General features: G+C 41.9%; 1 protein-coding gene across 1 annotated transcript in view; it reads left to right on the top strand.

Moving 5' to 3' along the window:
* The window catches only part of shisa9a (shisa family member 9a), a 48,705-nt gene extending 44,502 nt beyond the window's left edge, over positions 1-4,203 (top strand). Inside the window, exon 4 of the mRNA XM_063893283.1 lies at positions 1,812-4,203. Coding sequence (XP_063749353.1) covers positions 1,812-2,803 — 992 coding nt within the window. The 3' untranslated portion in view covers positions 2,804-4,203. The remainder of the gene's footprint in view (positions 1-1,811) is intronic.
* Positions 4,204-18,947: the final 14,744 nt, after the last annotated feature.

Raw genomic sequence — 18,947 nt, 5'->3', positions numbered from 1 at the left:
ACTGGACTTGACTCACAGAGCATTTACTCTATATAATGGGATTTTGCGGGTAGGGTGGCAGCACTATGAGATCGCTATGACTCAGGAAGTTTATTTAGACTTTTAAAACTAATAAGCCCTCAGATTGACTGCTTGGTCGAACCCTAATAATCTCCTTATGTTATTGGCACTCCAGAGATGCAGGGCTTGATTTGCTGATGCATAATGCGTGTAAGCCTCTGTGGGACGCTGGCCTTTTCGAGCCAGAGGCATGCAGACCCCACACTGTGTAACAGCGGTGTTTTCCATTTCCACTCACGTGCGCTGCTGGATGTGTGCACCGGTGTGCCGACCGGCGCCGGATTGATTCACCTGTCGCCCGAGCAGGTTTGATCCCCAGGGACGGCCTATAGCGGCGACTTAACGCTCCCCCCCCTCCTCCTCCTCCTCCCTCACAAACACCTCTGCTATTCCTTCACTCGTTTCTCTCCCAGCTCACAGTGTGATAAAGTAGATTTATAGCTACAGCGGCAAAGCAAACTCGCTGAGTGTGTTAACTTTATCTTCAAGGACGCCGAGGCAACAAGGGCTAAAGAGTAATGACTCCACGGTGGACGTGGATTTGACGGGGAAAAAAAGGTCACGTTTGGCAGTGATAAGAAAGACTGTCTCGGTGACAGTGACTGACACGGAAAGGAATGAATGTGAGGCAATAAACCTGACTGCTCCGGCTAAAGAGAAACACACACACACACACACACACACACTAGATATGGGAAGATGCTTACACCAACACGTTGATCACAGCGAGACTAGGTTGGTAGATGCTGTCCGGTTTGACTAAGTATGTGCGTGTCTGTTTATCCTGTAGGTATATTTCCTTTTTTTTCTGGATCATCCTGTGCTGTGTTTGCAACTTCATGTAGTTAAGCAACCCCTTAAACATTGTGTTGGGTTAGGGTCTGATAGCCAGGGGGCTTGAGTCTGTTTCTGGACAATCAAAACAATTGGCTTTTCTTCATGTTGGTGATTCACCTTGAAAAGCAAGCACTACCCTTCATGTAAGCTTTCCACAAGGTTTATGCAAGACCTTTGCTTTATTATATGGAAAGGGAAATTGTTTTTGAGCTACAGCTGCACAAGGGGGCATGTCATGTTGGAATAAGGACTATAATTTTCTTCTTATAGTAGTTTCATCCAAAGCTTTTTCCAGTAAACGTTCTAGCAATGGAAGTGCACTCCACTTCATATCCCCCCGACAAGGAAAGCATGGTCAACAACGGTACCATATTTATGTTAGCAGAGAGAACACCTTCCAACCTCACAGAAAATTAGATGTTTTCTTGGCTTCACAAAAGGACGAAGAGGCAAGGAAGAAGAAGAAGAAACACTCTGGGCTTTCCTTTTGATTTCCCTCCCCCGGTGGCACGACGGGTCTCTTCCTGCAGGCGTTGCTTACAGTAGCCCTGACACCCAGCTCGGTCAGAAACAGTAGATGACTAACAAAGAAAAAAGTATTTAGGTATTTTTTTATATGATCTTTTCAGATTGTAGGAGTACAAAAGGATGGGATGTTTTCTATCCAAACTTCTGCAAGTGTGCAGCTGAATGTCTTATGAGTCATTCAAGTATATAACAGCTTTTTTCCACAGTCGCAAAACAGACACACTGAGGGTATTGTTTTAGCACAGCCAACAATCAATAAACAGCGAGTTGAAGGAAGCAAATTCATTTAGATATCATCATATCATCCAAGATGGCAACTATCTAGCTCTTTCATGTCCACTTAACAGTTTCACTAAGTCTTTGTTTCTCTCCTTCTCTTTTCTTAGCTGCAAAGTACAACGGAGAAGTCTACAACAAGCGCCGGCTGATGGTGGAGCTGCCGTCTAAAGGTGGGCTTCCTCTCCAGCCAATGGGAAACTCTAGACCCTCCATGAGTAACTCCAGACCATCACTGGGCAACATGTCGTCGATGACTCCTCCGATGACCAACAACCCCATGACTTCTAATCAAATGGCCTCCAACTCCATGAACCCCAACATGAACCAGATGGCTACCATGACCCAGATGGCCTCCATGACCCAGATGGCCTCCATGACCCAGATGGCCTCCATGAACCAGATGACATCAATGATGCCCATGACTTCAATGACGCCTATGACTTCCCTCAGTCAGATGACCTCCATGGCCCCTATAACCTCCATGACTCCTATGACCTCCATGACCCCTATGACCTCCCTGGGTCCACTAACTCCCGAGCCAGTGGCAACCTATGTCACCGAGATGCCCAGCATCTCTTCCCACTCGACCCTCCCGACAGAGCGGCACATAGCCGGTCTCGGAGGAGGGGGACTCAAGGCGAATGGCCAGAAACACAAAGGCAGCCATGGTCACTTGGGTCACAGCTCCCACAGCTCCCACCCTCAGTCCCACAGTTATGGCCACAGCCACAGTAGCAAGCCGCCAGGACATGGGGCTACCTCCATGGCACACATGGCGGGGACCATGCCAGGTGGAATGTCCATGGGCATCTCCAGGGGCAACGAGACCGCCATTAGCCGCGGTTCGGCTACAATGGGCCGACCAATGGCGTACAGCTCCAACACAATCGCCTCTGGGCATACGTTGGGGATGGGGATGAAGGCCTGGGATGGGACTGAGACTGTGGGCCGGAGGAAGACCTACGGCCACAAGAGGCCTCAGTGTACCGTGCTAGAGCCCAACCAGCTCCGAAGCACCAGAGGCCAGAGTCACAGTCAACACTTCCTCCCCACACAGCCATACTATGTGACCAACAGCAAGACAGAAGTGACTGTGTGAGCGAGGAAGCAAGGAAGAAACAAACAGGGGGAAAGGATGCATGTGGAGTGGTGGCACAAGTAATCACTGAGTGCAGACACCGACCCCTGCGTTGGTCAAAGGCGCAGATCTATGTGTGTTTGTGTGGCTCGTTGGTATACCAGTGAATGTGGTGGGACAGTGGCAGTGTGTCTTGAGTTCACCAATCAAATCACTACACAGACCTTTGTTGCCGAACGGACGGCCTGCTATTTGGAGGCATCTGTAACCATAACTTCAAAGAGCCTACAGAGCGGGGGGGTGTGTACACTTGTGGAGATATTAAGAGTGTTGTCTCACAGCTAATATCTACTCTACTACACACGGATGATAAAGCGGGAAACTGCTGATAATAAAATGGATTGGCTTTAACGAACCAAACCTGAGAAGCAATATTAGGGGGTAAGGCACTGAAGCGGGAGGGAGGAAACACAGCAAGTTTACCCACAAACCTCACACCATGGGTTCTGCTCATCAACAAAGCTACGGACAGTTTGGAAGAAATAACACTCCCTCATGATTCACCACACAAATCTCCTGAGGGCTTTCAGACAGACGTGACAAGGGCCCCGGGCTTTGGACTGCAGACGTGCAGGGCTTTGTACTGTTGCTATTCAGAAGCGCCTTCCTGATATCCGCAGCTTGAAGGTCGCTCTTTTTTTCCACAAGGCTCCAGCTCAGAGAATGGCTGTCACATCGGCATTGTTCTGTTCTGATCTCGTCTGTGTGGTGACAGCTGGTCCAGAGGAGGCATGGGAGGCGGCACCGGGATGATGCTGCGGCTCGCAGAGGCTCCATCGAGTAAACACACATTCATGCTCACGCAGAAACATATTACACATGAACATACTGAATCAACTATCGAAGAACAGGGTTTTATCAGAACGGTTTCTTCAACAACTAATATTTGCATTATTCAGTTAAAGCAGGCTGATATTTTGATTAATTTGTGCATGTTTTATCTTTAAATCTAACAGTTTGATTTCAAAAACACGCTCAGTGCTTCCCCAAATTAAACTCCTGCTAGTGACTATTAACCAATAAAACTCAAGAGCAATTTAACCTTTGTAAATGGCAGCTAAATCAGAATTAACTACCTTTTCCATTCAATGATAGCTAACAGTTTTGGATCCATAAATTGCTTTCGATTATAAAACTATTGACAGTAAGCGCAGTAAACTAAAGGGAGATTGTTTTTGAGCTACAGCTGCACAAGGGGCATGTCATGTTGAAAATCAATACCAGTTTTAAGTCTGTGTGTTAAGTAGCAATAAATAAATAACTGTGTTAAATAAAGTGTCATTAAGTCAAGGTTTGGGAATGGTCCTCATCATACAGAAAAGTGGACAAAATTACTTAACAAATGAGAAAATAAATGTTATGTACGTAATAGATTAAGCAAACACGGACCACACATACAATATGGGTCAATGTAATAACTATATGCCTAACATTTTCAATAAGTGGGCCAAATTTCAACTTTGGCTTCAAAATATTTACCGCACAGATTTTATAGAGCATTATACGCTTCACTAGTTTTAGACAAAAGCCAGAAACGACGACAACGTCCTTTTCCTTTAGCTTGTAATTAAAAAACACACTGCCATGAGAAACTGGATTAGATCACTCACCGTACTCGAGCTGCAGCTGCAAAGATAATTTCACAACCAGCAGGAAAAAAACTCAAATATTTACAACAAAAAAATCTGACAAAAAGGCCGAACCGTCTTAGGGTTTCTCTGAGCCTGTTTGCTTGTTTTGTAACGATGAGAGATTTGTTAGCAGCTGCAGCTACAGTCTTTATTTTGACTTAGAGGTACAAGCAGCACTCTATATAATGAAGACCCTCTTTACAGATAGAGATCCCATTGTAATCAGACAAAGCTCAACAAAATTAGGACAGATTAGGTGTTTTTAGAAATATATTTGCAGATTTAACCAAAACACAAGCAAAAGAAAAGGGTGTAAATTGTCCATTTTAAAGCATGTAAATAGTGTCGGACAATCGGATGAGCTAAAACATTTCAGTGTGACACATTTTATTGGACGCTCCTGCAGAGATAGACTCAGTTTGGGTACACCAGACTGCAGGGAGAGAGGAGTGGGGGGGGGTCTAATACTACAGCTTCTGAATCAAAAGATGAATAAGCGAAGGCCGTTGAGCGTAAGATAAGGGGGGGGCTACAGGAGGGGGTGTTTCTTTTTCTTCGCCTCATGCTGTGAAACCTCCCACTGCCTCGAGGGGTCACATGACCGGAGACCAAAGTGAAAGCGTGGAACAGGATTGAAGAAGTCATCAGAGCATTAAAATGTGTCACACACACACACACACACACACACACACACACACACACACAGAATACATTACAGCGTGGACTCTGCTTTCCCCTGCGCTCCCACAGTGCCGAGCGGCAGGCGTCATCGCAGCGGGGAGACGAAGAGTCGGTACTGCGCCGGTTGTACATGAAAGACTGTGAAACTCCAGACCTTGGCCCTTTGTAGCGATAACTGATATTATGCTTTTTATATATATAAATATACATAGCCTTTTCTCTCTTATTCTCCTTCTTTTTCACCCCTTTTTCTTCTACTTCTGCTCCCTTTATGTCTGAATGGAGAGATATCTGGGCTGTGATGAATCTTTTCTGTGATAGTGGAGTACAGTCATGATGAGACAGTAAATAATAATAATTCACCCCCTCCCCCGCCCACCTTGAAAGGCATGATTTGTTTCCCTGTTGTGCATCGTTCCAGCAGGAGATATTATTGATTCATATGTAATTTAGTTTGCAATTTCGCACCATCTTGTGTCCTCTTGCACGCTGCGCACATCTCACTCTTGATAACTTTTTCTACGTCAGCGCGCGCGCGTGTGTGTGTGTGTGTGTGTGTGTGTGTGTGTCAAACTTTATGATTATCGTCTCTGAAAAATCCAAAACTCAAACAAAGAAGTCAAACAAAAGGAATCGTATATAAATCGAGTTTGCAATCCCATAAACCTGTTTGCTTCCGATGAGAATCCTTTGCAAATATTCATGGTTTTTTTCCTTCAACCCGATACTTTTTCTTGACAGCTGGTGGTTCTGTTTGCAACACAGTTGAGAAGCAGGTCAATGTTTGCTCAGGATGTGCATTATCAGAACCAATTGACTTAATCCACCAAGGCAGAAATGTGGAAATATGAGCCCTCCTTGCCCTGGCGTACTGCTCCATCCCTTAAAGCCAGTTCAGGCACTGGAACAATTGGTAAGCAGGCAGGGAAGAGTTGGTAAACAAAACCCAAAAAAGAATCCCATCCCGTGGCGGTAAAAGTCAAAATGAACCCGATAGAAAGCGGGGAATTGGTAGCGCTGGCTGGGTCCCGCTTGATGGGGTCAGCCCCACAGACGAGTGGTTCAGGAAGCAGTCATGTCTGACATTTTTCATCACAAGAGGCAGTCAGACAAAAAATGCCACAGCAGAGAGTAAAGGACACAGGTAGTCCGCCGGCTGGAAACATCCAGCTCAGTGGGAGCTACTTTTATTATGACATTCTCCAGTTTTCCTACATTTTGAGGACAACATTTGAGGGATTAAATGTATTATTATTATCAGAACTGGCTCAAAATACTGTGATGGTAGGTACGTTCAGTCGCTTATTGACGTACTGGGTCCAAAGACAAAGAGATAACGTGCATTATTTATCATTATCCCTTTTTAGTTTGGATTAATTTCAAGGACAATTTCATTGAGACTTTTTCTGTTGAGCTTATTTGTCTCTTTATTTAACCCAACAACCTATGGTTTCCACGAATGTATCGGAGATTGATAACCTTCTTTTGAATAGGAGAACAGGGTATGGTCTAGAGTTAGAAATAGAAAATCAATTCATTCCAGTAGCATTGACGTGATAGGTGGATTCTCTAACTGAGGCAGAATAAATCCAAATAAATGCATTGTTTTTTAAATTTAGTAAACATTTTGTGAGATGTACCGGATGACCAAAAATCTTCACTCAAAGCCTGAGAATCCAATCCAATTCACTTTTATTAAACCGTCTATGATGGGGTAGAAACTGCTCTACAAAAGAGCATCGTTGGCAGACCGTTTGAGACAGGAGTTGCTGGTACAAATAAGTCTTTATGAACCCTAAACCGACCAAGCTATCGTTGATGTCATCACCAAGCAAGGTTCTTACACGCTTTTTTTCCCATTAACTCAAAAACATTCCTGAGAAGTAATGCTTACATCTCTGGGAACCTTTGTGACTGACAGGTGTTAGCGTGTTGCTGCCTGGCTAGCTTAAGTAGTTCACCAACTAGCCATTACGCCACAAAAGCTCTACTCACAAGGTTGATTTCTGTGCCATATCACAAAATAACTCAAACTGATCAACAGTCCCTCACTTTCCTCTCACAGTAAAGAGTGACCACCTACACCTCTTCGTGTCTTACTACGTAGCGTGACGCTGCCAAACGAGTCTCAAAACGAAGGCCGACCGCTCAGCGTGAACTCATCGCTGCAAACATTCAGGGCCTGATTGCGCTGTAGGTGCTCTGCCTGCCTCAGCTCAAAAGGCTTCTCACTATTATATGTTTTCCTCCATGCCTGAATGGAAGTCAAATGAAGAGTGGAGGTGCAATCGTCCTAATTATAGGAGTCTGACCCGAGGCAGAGGGCGCAGCCGTTCACCGGAGCATTGAACAGCGACACGGGGCGGGAGCAGGAATCACGCCAGTAGGTCGGGCAGACGGGAGGTCATGCTTTTGATGGACCTGCTTTGGCCTTGGGAGCTGGAGCTTTTACCTGACATATTACAGGGTTTTGACTCAAATCTTTTCAGTTTGAATCAGAAAATTAATTCAACTTGTTAAATTGAATTTTTATGCATGTCGAGGACATTTTGCATTCAAAACACAGGAACAAATTAAACCACAAACACGCCAAGCTTGGATGTTTTGCAGCTACCAGCTACCGTTCTTGATGTCACAACTGACATTACTTTGTTACTGCTCATCCTCACTGTGTTCCTGTGGACATTCATACAGTATGTGCCACTACTTTTTGCACAGCTGCCACAACCAACAAGTAATTGTCCAAGTTAAATATGAGTCTCAGGCCTAAGCCTCCAGACTGCATGCAAAGTGGTCCGATGTGTGATTATTTTGAGTGTGCACATGTACCAGTTTAACATGGTTACACTCATCCCCAATCTCTGCCTCCAAAGTCTTAGAGTAAACACGATGAGCAAGCAGATGCTGAGCAGTATGGAGGGTCGAGCTCACCAGGACGGCTTCCTTCTTGTTGCTACTGTTCTGTTTCCTCGTATCCCACACACACACTGCTACATTTTGAGGCAAATTCAACAACCCACTAAGCCGTGCTCCACAAATGAAGCAGTGAGAAGCTAAATGAGGAGAGAGAAGGAGGCTGCTAGGGACAGACATCAAGAGGTTTAAACTCCTGCCAGAGATCGTTATGTAGCCACTACTGTGCTGGATTGAAATTTCTCCTACTGTAGTGTTTTGAGTCTTTGGATTCAAGCGAAACTGCAGGAGGCAGATGAGAAATATGTTCAACTTTGAAGTGCCTCGAAACAAGACAAGAGGAAAAGCTGAAGGGCAAATACCTAACAAAAAAAAAAAGACTCACCTACATACCAACAAAGTTATACTCCCACAAGTGCACACAAGCTTTATGGAGAGGCAGAAAGTAGCTAGTAACGGGACTGTGGTCCAACAGCAGAGCGGACGAGTAATACAAAACCCCTAAGAAAAGATATGCTGAAAACCAGGCCTCTTGTTCAGCAGAGCCACCAGCTGCTGGGAGGAAACCACAGCGAGGAATATCTACGAGGAGTGTTCAATAAGACACAGAGAAAGAGCTGTGCTGGGACCAGAGGCCAGAGGGGCTTTATGAGTTTCTCGCTGTAGTCTTTAATCACCCAGGGAAACGTGGAGGAAGAGATTTGGCGCTGCGGCGGGGATTCGGTCCGCAGTGGCACACAAAAGACAGAAAAGGGGCTTAATGTCAACACTTGATAAGAGAGGAAGCTTTGAATTATTGATACGTGGCTCCATTCAAACTAAAAGCTGGGAATCAGAGATGACTGTTGGCTCACACACACACACACACACACACACTTGGTGTTTTTACAGTACAGACGTGTTTTGATCATTAAGCAGCGGCTTGATACCTTCCCAAATCTACCCCGCGGACAGATTGGATATTACTCACACGCGCTGGAACATGTTTTCGTCCAGCATCTGTCGGGCCGAGTGTTTATTTACACCGTGTAAAGCTAACGATGTGAATTGTTCTTGATGTCAGACGGAATCAGGACAATGTCTGTAAATATTCATGTCTCGGTGGGGCGGCGGTGGCGGAGAAAGTCTGCTTTTTTTTCCCGCTTAATAACTGCAGATACGGTCTTCATTTAAGGAAAAGAAAGAGCAGCGTACTCATGATCAGAACGAGGGAAATGTACAGCACATCTGGATGACACTAAAGGGCTCAAACACAAGTTACATTTATACCAGGTTCTCCTCCACTCTTTTCTTTTTCTATCGTTTGCTGGACTTGATGGCGTTGTGAACACGACAGCCTATAAAGAGCGGCATCACACACAAAATAATCGATGTATTATTAAAAAGGGGTTCACGTCAGCTATGTTTACGACTTTGTATAGCATCATGCGCAATGTTTCCACCTTCTGCACAGGGAGGAGAGGCCGTGTCTGTCCTCCTGTTTTAAAAAGGGTTCTGCTCCTATGGTGTGCTTTATAAACGTTTGATTCTTTTTTTTATCATGAACCTACGTATATATCAACAACAGCAGATGTGAAAAAATACCAAGGTCCTGAGCCAAGGGGATTTCTAATGACCTTTTAAGAAGCTATTTGCGATATGTCTACTAACCGTGAGCGAGCATATCCTTTTATAGAACCATGGATTAACTCATTTTTGGTGTTAATCATGCATACAAAGTTATATCAGATCCAATTTTCTATTTTTGATGTCCGGACCAGTTTGTGGTATTTATGCATATGTGTATGTGGATGCATATGCCCCCCCCCCAGCATATTTGCTCTGGTAGAGCCCATCTCCCACTATTGTTTGCACAGTAGCTTATAATAATATGCACCGTGATGCCCCATCGTCCTTCTACTGTTTACTGACTTTATGATTTGTGACATTAAGTTATGGAGAAGCTGTATTTTGGTACTATTCAAATATTGTTAGAAAAGAGGTATAGCAGACGTTTTGTCCCGGAGATATATTACCATAGTGTTTCTATGAATTATTCCTTATTTTGGGGAGGGATCTTTTGGTTCTTTTTTGTTGATGATTTGCCATCCGACAGTATATCACCATTGTTCTGACTTTCTTACGTGGCAATAAAAGATGACTTCTGTAAAAAAGAAAAGCTCCTCTCTTGGTGTCTCTTTAATCCTTTGTTGTTGTTTCTGTCCTCAGGAAGAGATAAGAGTCCCTCTGCTCTTCATATCTCCCCCTCTGTTTCCCTGGGCTCTCTACAACCCAGCAAACATTTGATGTTAGATAGATGATATTAGAGCGGATTGGACTAACTTTGGAAACACATTTATATTTAGCAGCAAAGCGAAAAGTTGAAGAGACGTTCACAGACGGCCGCCTCTAGCTTTTTGTTTTGAAGGTGACACTTAAATGTCAATTCAAAGAAAATCTGAACCTGTTATACCTATTCTTGTCCGATAAATGCAGACACTTGTACTCATTTCTTCACAGCGAGCATTTGACATGTCCTGTTTGCATAATCCATCATGATAATTTAGAATGAATTTCAGATCCAAATGATAAAACACTTCTTTGATATTATGGGCTATTTCTTATCCTTGATCACCTTCTTTCAAAAACTCACACTTTGTCTCCCAATTACTACTCCTTTTGATTTTCTTCTCAAACTTCAGATTTTTTTTCCAAATTTCGACTTTTAGTAATTCTGACTATTTCTTCAACTTTTAAAATTGTCTTGTTTTTCTAAATCATCACTTTTTTCGTCTCAATTCTGATTTTGTTTCTAAATGTCGACTTTCAAAATTGTCCGAAAATGTATCAGAATGATCCCTTTTCCTAAAAACTTCAGACTTTTAAAATGTCCCACTATTTTTCTCATGCTTCTAACTCCTTCTTCACGTTGCCCTAATCATCTTCTTTTTAAAATGAGATAGATGTTATTAAAGCGGATTGAACTAACTTGAAGTTGAAGAGACGTTCAAGCCTCCAGCTTTTTGTTTTGAAGGTGACACCTAAATGTCTCACAGATGTCAATTCAACTAAATCCAGATCTGTTATACCTATTGTTGTCCGATAAAAGCTGAAACTTTTACTCTCTTTTAATCACAGCGAGCATTTCATATGTGGCAATATGCACAATCCTTCATGATCATTTCAAATGAACCTAAGGTTGAAATGAAATAAAACCCTCTTTTGATACCGTATATATGGGACATTTCTTGAAGTTGCACAAGAGACGGAGACACTAGACTAGGTCAACAATGTAGGAACTATAGATACTATACGAGCCAATGCCCTTAGCATTATACAGAGGGGAATCGCAGCCGCTCAGAAAATGTTCAGACTTCATGCAAATAATTCAGAACTCATCTGAGGCTAAAATGTTACCAGTAAGTAAAAGACAATCTGATTTCTCTTGTGTTACTACTCTACACATGTATTACTTTTATCCCCCTTAAAGTAAAAACTAGTTTTTTAAACTTGTGATTAGTAATGATTAATCACAGGCTATGATTTAATCAATTGACACCAGTAATTGAAAGAGGAGTAAAGCTCGTCGTTGGTGGAGGGTTTAATTTGCCTACCATGATTAAGCTAAGCACAGCTAGCTCCAACGGTTGCTCAATCTTCTTTTTAGGGTCAGAAAATGTAATTTAATGCTTGATGTCTGGATATAATTTTAAGTAATTTAACAACAACATACTACATGCATATTACCCACCCCAGCTTTGACGTACTAATAATAAACCTACATTTCCTGCTTCCTCTACATTACATTAAGGCTTTGAACTGGGGAAACATTGGGTGGCTTTTAGTGGGAGGCAGTAATAAAAAGACGCAAGGTATTTAGCACAATGACGATAATTGTTCATCAACAATGGTTATTTTCTGCATCTCCTGACACTGCTCAAGAAGTGTGGAATTATATTGTTCAACCATTATTTTAGGGCTGGATTTATACTATCTTTTTCTTCACTTCACATCTTGGAGTTTATATTCGGCTGTACGCCTTTCTTTAAAAATAACTGCAAAGATAAAAGGTCCCGGGGAAGATGAGATGTGCCTCATTCTACAAAGTCACTATATTTAAATCCACATCTATTCTCCATAAACACAATATTCCAGAGTCCTCTCCTCTCATAACTCTTCCTTCATGCATGCACAGCTGCAGTCAGAGAGTGAATGTGTCCTTGGGCTTCAAGCATAAGATCCCTGCCAGACAAAATCAAACCCACTATTCTAGTTGTAAATGTTTTTTTTACCTTCAAATGAACCGTGCATGCAGAAATCCAACTTTTAACTGCAAACAAATGTTACCTTCACACCCGTCTGAATACTAACACACACCACAGCCAACACACGTTCACACAATGTGAATTTGCACTAATTACTCAGACTGCCAGAGCAATTGGCAGCGGGGGAAACAGTCCAGGGAATTTAACTGAAAACAAAGCAAACCTGCGTTCCTCCCACTCCCCTGCCAATCCCTCTCTACCTTCCCGAATTCTGCTCAGTGGAGCGCAACACCAGCTCTCTGTGTTTTTAAGCCATCTGGCAGTGAGGTGTACTTCCACAGTCAGGGGCATCATCAGCTTTTTTGTTACTCAACATCATCAACACATTATGATCAACGCTTCCACAGTCACCTGTCGATAACCCTATTCAATATACCTGTATAGCGATAACTACACCAAACTAACTTTACACATTTGCATTTGCTATAAGTGGAATAGAAAGTTGTATATTTCTGCTTTTGGATAAGTTTAGCAGCTGTTTTCTGCAGCCGTGGGAGACTGTTTGTGGGGAAACACAAGGCATGAAGGAAAGGACAAAACTGAATGCATTTGGAGACCTTTTTAAAATCTATAAATCAAAGAATATAAATATCTAAAGACACAGGTAACACATAAATAAGATGGTGGTTTCATCACCTGTGCGCATCACCTTCATTGTTTAAGTTATTTCAAGTTTCTTGAGTTTAGATTTCACAGTGACACGACCCATTTGCATACCAACTGGGCGAAAGAGGAATGGAAAATCACAGAATCAAATGGAATCAAATTCCACAGATCAATACAGTGTATCAATGAACACGTTTCAGCACTAAACAGTGTTTTGGTGAAGCGCTTTACCAGTCTGAATGACTTCCAGTGTATGTTACAGGAAAATACTGAAGGTTCAGTCCTACCCTGATCCAGGTGATGCATCTGTGTCCTTATCCATGGACAGTGGGTGGGTCCTGCAGAAGCCTATGGTATTTCACTTCCTTGGACTTTAATCCTCAGATTCAGGTGTGTAAACCCCAAAGCTGCCTGTTGTCAGTGGTGGAAAAAGTAAGAATAAAAGCACTACTAACACACTGTACTGCATGGACAATGGTAAAAGCAAAATAATGCAAGTACAATTAGGAAAATGTACTTTAAGTATTAGCAGCAACAATATTTTAAAGCAACAAATCTTCACATTTAAGAGTATAAAGCTATAAGTATTATAAGCTATTGGTAATCATTTTTAAAATACATTTCGTCGAGTTAATAGTACAAAATGTGCTTCTAAAACGTAGCAGATTAGTAGTAGTATAAAATGAAAATACTTGGGTAAAGTACAAGTACCTGAAATGTGTACTTAAGTATAATACCTGAAAAATAACTGACAATAAGGGCATGTCGCTTGACCACACCTGTTGAATGTTAGCTTTTAAATCTGCTTTAAAGAAAGACAAAAACATGAAATGCACTAAATAATATATATTCAGGCTGTTTTAGCAAAGCTGCAGGCTAATTCAGCTGCCCATTCAGCTTGAAAACAACGACATAGCATGCTAATTGACACAAACAAGTAGGTTGAACTCACCAGCTAACTTAACTCCTTACTCCTTAACTACTCGAATAGAAAAACAGTATCCAGGCAGAAAGTTTACACAAAGTCCAACACACAAAAAGCTTGTTTGCTCATCGTATATTTTGTGGTTTGGCTTCATTTCCTTCTCTGTTTACTTTCTCTCAAACTTTCCTGTCGCTTTATTTTTCCTGTCTCTCTCTGTCCAGCACGCGGCGCTACAGTTACCCTGATTGGCTGTTACCATGGCGCTTCTTAAAGGAACAGTACAATAAATAAAAACGCTGAATCACCTCCAACGTTTTTCCGTTGATCCTTTTAAAGCTAGTTAGCTTAGTGGTCCAGCAGTGGCACAGTCAGTAGGGGCTTGGACTGGGAATCGTAGTTGCGCCAGTTCACCTCCTAGGCCCTGCTGTGGTGTCCTTGAGCAAGGCACCGGACACCTCCAATCCCCCCTCCCCATTGCTCCCCTGGGCGCTGCACGATAGCTGCCCACTGCTCCTAGTACTAGGATGGGTTAAATGCAGAGGACCAATTTCACTATGTGAGCTCTGCTGTGTGCATGTATGTGACTCATAAAGAGGGTTTCATCCTCCGACTCTATCTATCTATCTATCTTAGTGGCTAATCTTATTTAGGGTGTATGTTCCTAGCCGGAATCCCACTCTTTTTGGGCTGCAAGCAAACTTTTTTTTTTTCCTTTTTATTTTCTTTTCAAACATCAGTTTTTTTCTCAAAATGTCGATTTTAAAAAATGTCAGTTTTTCCTAAAAATTCTGCTTTTTTTTCAAATATACAGTATGGCCTTTTTTCTAAATGTCAACCTAAAAAATAATCTGATTTTTTTTTCAAAATGATCATTTTTCTTACCTACAAATTCTGCCTTTTTTTTCAAAATTTGGACTTTTTAGAATTTGAGAATATTTCTTCAAAATTATAACTTTTTCCAAAAAACACTGTCTTTCTTTCCAAATGTCGACTTTTAAAAATCTCATATTATTTTTTCAAAATTATAACTTAAAAAAAAAAAAAGGTTTTGCCTTTTTTTCAAATGTCTGCCTTTTTTTTCAGAATTTTGACTTTTAAAAATGTCCCACTATTTCCTCAGTATTCTAACTCCTTCATGTGGCCCTAATCATAGTTATTTATAGCAAACTACATCAAAAGCAATTGTAATATTGGTTATTGTAAACCAAACATTCTTTTTTAAAATGGCAGCCGGCAAAGCAAATTGAAAAAAGAGAAGTTCTTGTGTTCGGTCGGAAATGAAAAGGATCAACAAGTGTCTCATTTACAAAGCAGTTTCAAGCGATTCCAATATAGCAGACAGCTTATTGGAATCGCCTACACTGAGGGGTTATTATTCTGAAAAGTACCACAAGAAAGTCGAGTCGACAATGTATTGAAAACATGGCTTTATTAAAACTTTTGCATCGGTAATAGTTTCCAAAAATAACACGTGTGTGATCTGCAAGTAAACTACGATGTCCTCTGCATATATGTTTATATAATGGTTCCATTTGGGGAAACACAGCGTCCTATTTGTTATTCCTGATTGGCATTTTCTAGGTTGAGAATTACATTAAAGCCCCCCTTGATAATAACTATCTCTGATTGAAAGGCGCTGTGAGGTAAATTAATTCTGGCAATTTTGATTTATGGTTACGAGAGTTTGAAAAGCGGGTAGCTCATATGCATGGATTTAATTTATTTACATGATTGAATATTTAATTCCTCTTATAGGAGTTTTAAATGTGTATTTTGTGTGGCCTGCAATCGAACAGTAAAGGATAAATATTTTAGCCTTTAAAAATAGTCCCATATATTTTCATAAGTTTGCGAATCATTCTATTTCACGGAACATCAATAATGTAGTGAAAACAGAACTCCAGCTTTTTCAGAAATTGCATATGTGATATTCATGGCCCAAGGCGGCAAGAAAATCATCGTCTGTGAAAATGAACCGTTCCCTTGGAAAGCTTCAGACCAGGAGGAGCCAGACTCTAATCTGTGAAGAGAGAGCGATGTATAGCCTGCAGGGAAACCACTGACAGCGACGCTGGGACTCACTTTGCCGTCTCTTTACACTGTTTGTTTGAACTTTGAGATCCAATGACGCTTTGTTTCATCACATAATAATGTTTGAAAGCATAGATAGTCGGAACACATCATGCTTTACTCGCTTTTTATACCCCTCTTTTTCCCATTTGTTATCCTTGCATTACAGATTAGGAGGTGTCCTAATAAAACTGTGAATGGAATAAAAAGAAATATGATCAAAAAGAGGGTTCTTAGAATCCCGTGCTAGAAACCTTTTTTAATTTGTGGAGAAATGTATTATCAGAAATAGACAGAAAAAGAGACAAAGAAGCAACTTAATACATGTATCCTAATTATGTAATGTCATCTGTGACTCCACAAGCCTGGATCTAAAAACATCTGATAGGAGACATCAATGTCACACATGTCAGTGTAATTGTGAAGCTGAGCTTGAGAGCGTGACTAGAGTTAAAGTCTCATGGCGTTCACATCAAAGTGTTTTCCGTCTCTAATGACCCCGCTACAGCACATTAGCGGAGGCAGAAGGCATTGTGTTACAGGACTACCCTCCACACAAGGTTCAACGAGTCATCTTGTCAAGAGGATTGACCGGCCAATCACCCTGGAGACCGTTTCCTCTCTCCACACACACACACACGCACACACTATCTCTACTGCAATAACACAGTGTTCACACACACACACACACACATAGTGGGCTCTGGGCTCACAGGGATAAACTGCACTGTGCTAAGCTGGGCTCCTCTATGCTCTTTTGAAGGGTATATAATGTGGAGTAGTTGAATAAATCATTCTTCTTCTCATACCCTTCTCTGTAAAGACTTGTTCAGTCGAATACGTTGCCTGTGTAAATGAGAGGCAGTCAGTGTGTGTTTCTTGTGGAGTATATCTATCCCTGTGAGGACATTTTGAATGTTAAATGTTCATTCATGACTGTTTTATATATGTACAGTGTGGCATATGGCTGGTATGTCAGGAGTGAAACCAAAATACTCTACTGACGTAAATTGAATTGGTAAAGTGTTAGAAGAGTTGTGTTTTTCTAAATGTCGACTTTAAAGATTTCTGATTAGAATAATAGGAACTCTTTAAGCTACCCTGCAGTTCCCCTCAGCACATGCACAACCTGATCAGCACCAAACATAAATCAGCTCAAGTTAAGCATTTAGCAGCTGAAGAACCAGATATCTCCCTCAGCAGCTGGTGGGGACCAAAACCGAGCAAAAAAGGGAGTGACTGCAAACTGAATGCTTTCCTTAGAGTTTTATCTTCCTTAAAGTGAAAAACATCCATTCAATAAAAGGTTGAGCTGGTGTCAGTGGTTTCTGGGATGCTGTTGGCAAGTATAAGAAAAATAGGTGCACAGTACAGTTGGTTATTTGACGGTCAGGTACGCATGCTTTCAAAATCTCAAGGTGAAATAAATGTAACAAGCAAACACTGCAAGCAGACCTCTGTATATACCATTGGCTCGCCGTGTAGAATTGATTTTCTGTGGAAATGTTGCTGCTGAGCACAGCATCACTCACAAAGTGTTGCATCGAGATCCACAGGTGAACACAGGAAAGTCCTTGCCATGATGTATCTAGAAACTTTGGGGGACTAGATTTTCTTCATCAGAACTTCAGAAGTACATAACACTTAGACACGGCTGCACATCTGCGCCCTCTATAAACAAATGAGCCTGTGAGCTTGCTTATTTCCAGCAGATAAAGTGCTCTGTGTGCAGGAGAGCCATGGTGCCGTGTGCAAAGTGGACGGCGACAGCCACCACTTTTAATCATTCCTTGCCGATGAGATCTATTTTACGGAGGAGACGACAGTGATTTGCCGCCGGGGTCATGCAGTAAGAGCGAGCTGTGTGACAGAGAGGGAGAGCGAGTGAAGCACCTGGGCAGCAGATGGTTCATCAGCAGGTCTCTCTTTGTCCTCGCTGACAGGAAATGGATTGCTGAAGGCCAGACTGTTACCTAATTACTCCAGAAACACACACACAATGCAAACAGACACTCAAAGCTACATAAGCACAGTCACCACGAACACATACACAGAGTTAAGACACACGCATGCTTGCTGTACAGAACACACCTGGAAGCGCGCACACACACACACACATTCTGGGCAGTGCACCGGCTGTCATATAGGCAACTCTCCTTTTTCCCCTTTGCTTTTCCCAGAGTGCATTTCAGCACGGAGCTGTCAGATGGCTCTTTATTTTGTTGTGCCCTGCCAGGCCTCCACACACACACACACACACACACACACACACACACACACACACACACACACACACACACACACACACACACACACACACACACACACACACACACACACACACACACACACACACACACACACACACACACACACACACACACACACACACACACACACACACACACACTAAACTAGAACACCAAACATTGCTGCGTCTGACATCTCCATCATTTCTCTCTCTCTATAATCAGACAATCAGCTGCCGCTGTGAGAGAGGAATAATCACCGCGGAAAGGTCAGCTGACGGAGAAATAGATGTGAACATTTCACAACCCTCAGAACATTTACTGCATGCTACCTGCAAAAACAATAACAACGCCATGGTGGGTCATAAAAATAAATATTGGGGGGTAAAATTAAGAGCGAAGACTCAGAAATTCCAAAATGAAAGTCATTATTTTATGGGATGAAACCTAGATCATTTTTGTCACGATGAAGTCTCAAAATTGAGTCAAATATTGTAGAGTTTCTCTAAAATTGAACTCACACATTTGGAATAAAAGAGATTTGGACTAAGCAGAAAAACCCCACATTTGTTACTTATAATCACAGAGAAAAATGTAATTTCTTTCACACAAATCTGTGTTGTTTCTCTACAAACTACTTTAATCTCAGAGGATATTTAAGACCTTTGCTCATCAGATTAAAAATGCAAAAGAGTTCATAAATATTCAGACAACATCTGTCCTTCT

This window comes from Eleginops maclovinus, chromosome 10 (assembly GCF_036324505.1).
Source record: "Eleginops maclovinus isolate JMC-PN-2008 ecotype Puerto Natales chromosome 10, JC_Emac_rtc_rv5, whole genome shotgun sequence".
Taxonomy (NCBI): Eukaryota; Metazoa; Chordata; class Actinopteri; order Perciformes; family Eleginopidae; genus Eleginops; species Eleginops maclovinus.
The sequence above is the reverse complement of the archived record's forward strand: the minus strand, read 5'-3'. Positions and strand labels throughout refer to the sequence as shown.